This window comes from Pelobates fuscus, chromosome 3, assembly GCF_036172605.1.
Source record: "Pelobates fuscus isolate aPelFus1 chromosome 3, aPelFus1.pri, whole genome shotgun sequence".
Lineage (NCBI taxonomy): Eukaryota > Metazoa > Chordata > Amphibia > Anura > Pelobatidae > Pelobates > Pelobates fuscus.
Genome location: NC_086319.1, coordinates 39,470,729 through 39,480,563, shown reverse-complemented (window position 1 = coordinate 39,480,563; position 9,835 = coordinate 39,470,729). Strand labels below are relative to the sequence as shown.

Below are 9,835 nucleotides of genomic sequence, written 5' to 3'. Positions count from 1 at the left end.
CTAGATGAAAATTCTTGTTGGGTAGAACATTGGTTTAAGGATAGAGTACAACGAGTTGTCATTAATGGTACATTTTCAGGCTGGATAAAAGTGGTAAGTGGTGTCCCTCAGGGTTCTGTTTTAGGACCGCTTCTATTTAACATATTTATAAATGATCTTGAAATAGGCATTGAAAGCAATGTATCAGCGTTTGCAGATGACATAAAACTTTGTAAAGTAATAAAATGTGAGCAGGATATTGCTTTGCTGCAGAGGGATTTGGATAGATTGGGGGACTGGGCACTAAAATGACAGATGAAATTTAACGTAGAGAAATGCAAAGTTATGCACTTCGGGGTTAAGAATGCACAAGCAATTTACATCCTAAATGGTAGTGAATTAGGGATAACCACCCACGAGAAGGATTTGGGAATTGTTATAGACAAACAAATTAAACAATATGCAATGTCAATCTGCAGTTGCTAAGGCCAGTAAGGTTTTGTCATGTATAAATAGGGGCATAAATTCTCTGGATGAAAATATAATTTTGCCTCTTTATAAATCGCTGGTAAGACCACACCTTGAATATGCTATGCAATTTTGGGCACCTGTTCTAAAGAAAGATATCATGGCACTAGCAAAAGTGCAGAGACGAGCTACAAAATTGATAAAAGGGATGGAGCATTTTAGTTACGAACAAAGGTTAAAAGATTTAAATCTGTTTAGTTTGGAAAAACGTCGCCTGAGAGGGGATATGATAACATTATACAAATATATTCGGGGCCAGTACAAACCTTTATCTGGAAATCTATTCATAAACAGGGCTATACATAGGACATGAGGTCACACATTTAGGCTGGAAGAAAGGAGATTTCATCTAAGGCAAAGAAAAGGTTTTTTTACAGTAAGAGCAATAAGGATATGGAATTCTCTGCCTGATGAGGTGGTTTTGTCAGAGTCTATACAGATGTATCTATACAGATGTTTAAACATCAATTGGATAAATACTTGCAAAAACATAACATACAGGGATATCATTTCTAATTAGTGGGGTAATAGCTGCTTGATCCAAGGAGACATCTGACTGCTATTTTTTGGTCAAGAAGGATTTTTTTTTCCTAGTTTGTTGCAAAATTGGAAGCGCTTTCGACTAGGTTTTTTGCCTCTTTTTGGATCAACAAAAACATATGTGAGGAAAGGTGAACTTGATGGACGCAAGTCTCTTTTCAGCTATGTAACTATGTAACAAAGCGATCACATGGCCAGTATAGCAGGCTAAGGAACTGCCTGTAAGGCAACACCAATGTACCCCAGTCTTGGCAGGTCTTACTCAAGCAACCTTACCGACCATACCTACCATACCTACTCTTATGAGATTAATCCACTTATTTGAGAAACCCCTCCTCCTTGGACTCTCTCCCGTGCAAGGTTAAATAGGTCCCTAGAATGAGGCACCTGTGACATTTCTGTTCAGTGAATGGATGAGTACACTGGATCATGTTTGTTGGATAAATTGGCCCCAGTGGCACCCCTATAAATGTATGCATGTTCAGGTGAGTGCAGCCCTGATGTTTCACATAGTTGAACAAACTTCTCTTCTCTGTAAATTGAACTTTAATTGCACACAGGAGGATACTGCTAGTTCTATAAGGCTATTAATGGAAATTCCAAATTAAACAGACTGTGCAATAAAGGAAATTTAAACATTAGATCTCTCTTTGCAGGAAGTGATTAGGAAGGCTATGCAAGTCAAATGCAGGGAGGTGTGATTAGGACTGTATAAGCAAAGTGATTTACCTCATATATGGCAAGAATTGAGCAGTGAGACTGAAGGGGCATGATGTATACACTAAAACTACTTAAGTAATGTACAGTTGTTTTGGTGACTATAGTGTCCCTTTAAGGTGGGAGACTATACATCCCACAGACTTGTTCTATCTATCATGTGAACCTGAAAACATTTTTAAGAAAGGGGCTTGGAATAGAAACCCATTGTCCCTCTGCAGCTTTAAATATAGACTTGGTAAAAATTGAAAAATTTAAATACAGACATACGAATAATATAGGCATCTATATTTTTATATTCGCAGAGACTTTTACCAAGAATGAAAACAGTTGCAAATAGTAAGTCAAGAAAGCATTTGGTTTCCATAGGAACACTCAAATTATAAAAACAGTATTTATACATAATGTACATGGATTTTCATGAAAAGAGGCTTCCATTATGCTCAGTGCTTCATACAGTAAACAAACAAGTGCCCCCACTTAATAATAGCTGTGGTTACAAAACCAGGTAAATTAAAGGGACACAGCTGACTAGAGAAGACCAGGGTTTGTTTTAATGCAGTATTTAGAAAAATAATTAAAACCCAAAGATACAATAAACAAATATACTCATTTTTGACACTCCCATGCTTCCAGCGTTTCAGTTGTTTCAGACCAGAAATAGACCTAAAGGATAACTAAAGGATGCACCATTGGTGTTCCACTTACACACTGTATTCACTATAGAAACACTACATCCACTACTCAAGCACACACTCTGCAATCAATATATACACACTACATCCACTACACAAACACACACTCTGCAGTCACTACATGCACTACATCCACTACACAAACACACACTCTGCATTCACTATACACACACTAAATCCACATACACACTGTATTCACTATAGAAACTCTACATCCACTACTCAAGCACACACTCTGCAATCAATATATACACACTACATCCACTACACAAACACACACTCTGCATTCAATATATACACACTACATCCCCTACACAAACACACACTCAGCAGTCAATTTACACACACTACATCATTACACAAACACACACTCTGCAGTCACTACATGCACTACATCCACTACACAAACACACACTCTGCATTCACTATACACACACTAAATCCACATACACACTGTATTCACTATAGAAACTCTACATCCACTACTCAAGCACACACTCTGCAATCAATATATACACACTACATCCACTACACAAACACACACTCTGCATTCAATATATACACACTACATCCCCTACACAAACACACACTCAGCAGTCAATTTACACACACTACATCATTACACAAACACACACTCTGCAGTCACTACATGCACTACATCCCCTACACAAACACACACTCTGCATTCACTATACACACACTAAATCCACATACACACTGTATTCACTATAGAAACTCTACATCCACTACTCAAGCACACACTCTGCAATCAATATATACACACTACATCCACTACACAAACACACACTCTGCATTCAATATATACACACTACATCCCCTACACAAACACACACTCAGCAGTCAATTTACACACACTACATCATTACACAAACACACACTCTGCAGTCACTACATGCACTACATCCACTACACAAACACACACTCTGCATTCACTATACACACACTAAATCCACATACACACTGTATTCACTATAGAAACTCTACATCCACTACTCAAACACACACTCTGCAGTCACTACATGCACTACATCCCCTACACAAACACACACTCTGCATCAAACACTACATACATTACATAAACATGCAATCTGCATCACCTATACACACTGCATCCATGACACACACCTCATTGACTTTACACATTCCACATCCACTGTACACACACACTTCATCCTTGTGGAATGACTCGGGGGCAGGCCCTGTGGGCGGACTCGGGTGTGGCCCTGTGGGCAGCCTCGGGGGCGAGCCTCAGGGGCCCAGAACTTGAGCTGTGTCAAGGGCCCCAAAATATCTGATGGCAACTCTGATTGCATCACATGAAACAGCTTCCAAAAGTTCGACATATAAAACGGGAGATGACACTTACAGACTCTTCACATCACAACTACTACACTGGGGTGTGATTTTGTTAAGGTACTTAGAGGATCCCTTTGCAGATTTTGGCACAATGGAGGTAAGTGATACATTTATCACAGGCAGAGGCTTTGTTAAAGAGGGTAGGTAGTATGCAGTCTTGTTATGGATCATAAATACTCTGCAGCCTTTGGTACTTGGCCTTCTTGGTATAGAGGATCGATATGCTACAGTCTTCTGGATAATGCCGCTAAATCATTTTGCAAAATGTCTGCCCTGTTCTAAGTATGGCCTTGATTTTCAAATGATTTTTTTTTTTTTTAGGCAAAAGTTTAAAAAAAAAATTCAAAATACTAAAATAGTTTTGAAAAATATATCATATTTAAAAATAATTTTAACACATCATAAAATGTCAAAATAGTAAGATATGTTTTAAACTATTAAACTATTTTAAATGATTATCCAAACATAATAAATCATTTGAAATGCTTATCCAAAAACATAAAATCTGGGCCGATGTTGGGTTTCAGTGCTGTTTAATGTACCCTGTGAATGACACTGCCATTTTAAATTCAATATTTTCAAGTCTACATTTTTAAAATTAATAAAACCAACTGAACCATATATTATAAATAATGTATTTCTCTGTGATAAAAATACTCTGATCTCAAATGTGACAAATCCTCTTGAAGATGCACATGCTGGAATTACTAGTTTTAGATATATGAGAGGCACAACCAAGTTGGTGGGATTGTGTACCGATATATCTGCACCGAATATGGGCTGGACCTGTCTAGGTCCAGATGGGAGATACCACAAAGGGTATAATGAGAATAATAGAGCTAAGATCCTGTGGGACATTCGGATCCAGATGGATAAGTAAGTATCGGCCAACCAACCTGACATAGTGGTGGTAGACAAGGAACAGAAGACCTTGCATGTGGTGGATGTGGCAATACCCTGTGACCATAACATCAGGAAGAAGGAACATGAGAAGGTGGACAAATACCAAGGACTGAAAGAAGAGCTAGAAAGGATGTGGAAAGTAAAGGCAGTGTTAATCCCATTGATGATAGGAGCCAGGGCCGGCCTTAGGCATTTGGGCGCCCTGTGCAAAAAATCTTCACAGCGCCCCCCCTTCCCGTCCCCCCTCCCCCACTCCTTACCCCTTCCCACAAACCCTGTCACACACACACATGCAGACAGTCCCACACACACACGCGCAGACAGTCACACACACGCACAGACAGTCACACACACACGCGCAGACAGTCACACACACACGCGCAGACAGTCTCACACACAGGCAGACAGCCACACACACACACAGTCAGACACACACACTCACTAACAGACAAACACACTCACAGACACACACTAACAGACACACACTAACAGACACAGACACACACTAACATACATACACACACACACTAACAGACACAGACACACACTAACATACACAGACACACACTAACATACACACACACACTAACAGACACAGGCACACACTAACATACACAGACACACACTAACATACACACACACTAACAGACACAGACACACACTAACAGACACAGACACACACTAACATACACACACACTAACAGACACAGACACACACTAACATACACACTAACAGACACACACACTCACCCACATTAACACATTTTTTAAAATTTATTTAGACACCCCTCCCAGCCTCCTTACCTTTGGGAATGCCGGGGGGTGGGGGGGGTCATCTTTTTTCCCTGGTGGTCCAGTGGCTGCTGGGCGGTCGGGCGGCGCTGCTAGGCTGTCTGCTGGGCGGCTGGCGAGGGAGCACTCCCCCTGAGCTGTCTGCTCAGCTCCCTCGCGCGCCGCACAGTGAGGCGGAGCCGGGATATGACGTCATATTCCGGCTCCCAGTCTCACTCTGCGGCGCGCGAGGGAGCTGAGCATACAGCTCAGGGGGAGTGCTCCCTCGCCAGCCGCCCGCCAGCGCCGCCCGACCGCCCAGCAGCCCGGCATGTCTGTTAGCCGCAAGGCTAACAAGACATTTGCCTTGGGCATTTGGGGGCGGCTTTTTTTGCCGCCCCCTGGAAAATGCCGCCCAAGGCAAATGTCTTGTTAGCCTTGCGGCTAACAGACGTGCCGTGTGAGCTATGCGGCCGCAGGGCGCCCCCTGCACCATGGCGCCCTGTGCGGCCGCACAGCTCGCACACCCCTAAGGCCGGCCCTGATAGGAGCACTCAGGATTGTGACCACCAAGTTGAGGGAGTGGCTTCAACAGATTCCAGGTGGAACATCTGAGAACGCTGTCCAGAAGAGTGCAGTGCTAGGAAAAGCTATAATACTCCAACTCTCAGGCTTCTGGTAGAGAACACGAGAAATGAGGAATACACAAAAATGCCAACAGGAAAGGGTGAGAAAGTCAATATATTATATATTTTTTATTTACAAAAGATTTTACCAGGAAGGATAGGATACATTGATATTTCTCTCATTTTCAGTTGTGTCTTGGTTCTACAAACATTGCATTGATACAATAGGGTGCAGTATAATATATATATATATATATATATGAGGAGGCATTATGTTGCTAGGATAGGACCTGCCAATAATGGGGTGCATTGGCATTGTGGCAGGCTTATGCAACGTATGATCATATATTGTAACTAAACCCCCATTATTTTCGCCTAGGTGAGATGTTTCTAAATAAATCCATTACATTCTGTGAATCTTGAAATTGCTGTTTAGTGAATAATTGAGTGCCCTGGATTGTGTATGTTTTATATATATATTTAAACCACATGAAGATATTAATGTGAGCAGAGGATGCAGCATCCCATTGGACGCAGGGCAGTATGGCGACATTAAAGAATAGAGAATGGTGAGGTGAGCAAATGTACTTAGGTATTTAATGCATAATAAACTGAGATTTAAGTAAGAAATTGAAAACGCTGGTATTACACTCCCAGGGATAAATAGCATCCTATACACGAATTGCAGTGTATCTTTTCTACAACTCCCATGAATCTCAGCTCAGCCACTTGTCCCCAAACACAGTACTAAACCACCTCGCTTGTACAGTTCACAGAGGTAGATTGCTGGACTGGCAGAGAGTGTCTGTGTCTGGCTGGTGATGTCAGCTTGTGGGCAGCTGTAAAGTAACTATATATAAACCAGTAGACAACTCCCACCACGCTCTGCCAGCCTATGTAGTTCTACAGCAGCTGGTGGCCACCTCTGATTATCTACCTGGCACAGAGCATTGCCCTCCCTTCCACATCCTAACAGCTGCCCACAGGTAAAACCTTACTGAGCGATAATAACATTGTTACCTTGCCCACACCCTGTCCCCTTTAATCTGTAGGCACACAGAGCTAGGGGATGCCCAGCACCAGCTATAAGTCATGCTATTGCCCACCCCCTGTCAATCATCAGCCTACACAACCTGTAAGCTCCCCTGCTGAGCAGCCAAATGCTGTGTGCATAATGCTGTGATCGGATGCTGTATGGACCAATTGTGCAGACCCTGGAAGAATAGGCACAGGGGAGGCTCGATCCTTCCCCCTTCTCCTCTGTATCCCTGGAGTAGCAATTAGTGTTTGTGTTACATTGTATCTCACACAGGGTGGAATAGCCATTGTCTCAGTAACAGGTTCTGCTGCTGATGCTGGTGGTCATTGTGCTGGTCCTGCTGTTGGATTAAGGTCAGGCTGTGGATGCTCTGCACTTATTGGGCAGCCCTGTGTTCCTCCTCTCTGCTGGAGCTGCCTGCTCAGGAATGATGCTAGCTTTGGGGAATCCAAGTTGCTTGCTCATCTGCTGGCTGTCAGTGTTAAACTAGGTGGTGGGAGACAGGCATCTTCCCAGCACATCACAGGAGCTTTCACTGAAGGCACAGACCTGGGATTATGGACTAAGAGCCTCAGCGCCATGGAGTTAATATTGGGAATATTCTGCATTATTGCCTCTTTCACACCAGGTAAGATCACATTTCCCTGAGGGCTTTTAGAACCCACGGAAGTTGCACATACCACATCCCTGGCTATAAATAGAAACCTGACACAGACAGTGCAATGCTGCTATTAAACTGTGTTTTATCTGAATGATTTCTCAAGTTTAAACTATGTATTTAAAGTAGGTTACATCAACGTTCTAATGTTAGAACGGAGGGAGGGTGGGAGTTCTATCAGGAGCTGCTGTTCATTAGCACCAGGGGAGCAATGCTAAACAGTGCTTAAGGGGAACAATTGCTTAGCTACTGGGTAGTGAATGCTACAATGCATGTCAGGCAGTAATCGGTGTCACTCTCTTTCCGGGTCAGTTCCAGGATTTGGTGTGGACCCCTCCCTGCAGATTGATATCCTGGAAGAACTCCAACTGGGAGAGGCTACCACCCCAGGAGTGCAGCAGGTCCAAGGACTGCATAACAGGAGCAGAGCCTATCTCTTCCAAGGTATCACCCAGGCTTGTACTTTACTGTGCGGACTAGAAGCATATGACAGCCCCTGGGGCCTCCATGTATGAGTGTGACTGTCCTTTGTCTGTGCTCCTATAAGCTAATGCCTTATTAATGAACATTAAGTTCCACAGGGCAAAGTCTTCCATTTAGTCATGTATTTTTCTCAGCTACCTGGCTTTTACTTCATGAGTCTATTCCTTGCTCTGTCTAATTATATATATATATATATATATATATATATATATATATATATATATATATATATATATATATATTATTTCTATTTTACTATAAATAAGTCACCTTTTATTTTAGGCATATACTTTAATCAATTAGAATTTGAACTCAGTAGACATCCCTGTGGCCTCTCTGCTAAGCCCCTTAAAGGAAGGACCACATCTGTGAATAAACCTGTAATAAAGCGTGTGATTTAATTAGAAGGTAGTCTTCAGGTCTCCCCCCACCGTCCCCATTCATGCAAGCTGGGGGTTTAAGGATGCCCAATCTCTTGTGGGAATTGGAGACGATAGGTCTGTGGTTCTTCTGTAGTCAGGAATAGTGTTAACTAGTTCGTTGCCGACTGGCTACCAAAGACATGTTCGATACAGTTAATGAATTAATAAATAATTAATACATAAATTTTACCCTATGGAACTGGACCTAAATCTGGGCAACCCTGCTATTTCAGAGGGCTGTCTGTGGTGAGAACATGTACATCATATTCAACATTCCCCATTTAATTATCCACAATGTGGCATTGTTTGCCCAGTGCATTGGTAACTAGTAATAGTCAAATTAAGGTGTTTTCCAAACTGTTTTGAGATACTAAATGGTCACTAAGTTATTTTCACAATTGGTCCATTGCTAAGGTAATGTTGATAATCTGAATCTCTGTTAATAAAAAAAAAAAAAAAAAAGAGGTTAAGAAGCACTGCATTTAAAAAAGACATTTGGCAATGAATTGATTACAATTGATGGGGACCTGATCATTCTTAAGTTTCCAATTAGGCGATTCGTGATTTCTCAACTGAGCTGTTGAACAGATCATCTTCTATGAGATTTCCCCCACTCAGTGTCAATGCTCTTTTGCAACCGCTCGCTTTTTAACTGATTGATGGCCCCTTAATTAATGTGCAGCAGGACCGAAGCCGGCAGATGGTTGATTTGAGTCTAGGGAAAAAAATGAATAATAACATCATATCCTGATCAGGGAGATTAATGCAGAAGGGAACATGTGACTTGTGCTAAAAACTCAAATTGGTTTGTGAAAGTAAGTTAGATGGCTTCATATTGAGTGCAAGAGGAGATTCTACCAATTTTGGCTCAATATATTTTATTTTTTATTTTTTTTAACCAGCTGCATCATGCACGCCTCTGTAACTTTGGGATAATCCGTTTCAGGATGTCATCTTGTTTAGAGAGAGAAACACGCAATGTTGCATACATCTAGTTAGTATACTGATGTAAATGTCAAATTAGCCGCTGCAGATATAATGTGGAATTTTCAGTTACATGCAAATGTGTTTTTTGTGAAAAAGCAAAAAAGCAAAAA

At 41.6% G+C, this 9,835-nt stretch overlaps 1 protein-coding gene across 1 annotated transcript in view; it reads left to right on the top strand.

The window, feature by feature from the left end:
- Positions 1–7,116: 7,116 nt before the first annotated feature.
- The window catches only part of NELL2 (neural EGFL like 2), a 334,186-nt gene continuing 331,467 nt past the window's right edge, over positions 7,117–9,835 (top strand). Inside the window, exons 1-2 of the mRNA XM_063446945.1 lie at positions 7,117–7,803; positions 8,146–8,277. Coding sequence (XP_063303015.1) covers positions 7,755–7,803; positions 8,146–8,277 — 181 coding nt within the window. The 5' untranslated portion in view covers positions 7,117–7,754. The remainder of the gene's footprint in view (positions 7,804–8,145; positions 8,278–9,835) is intronic.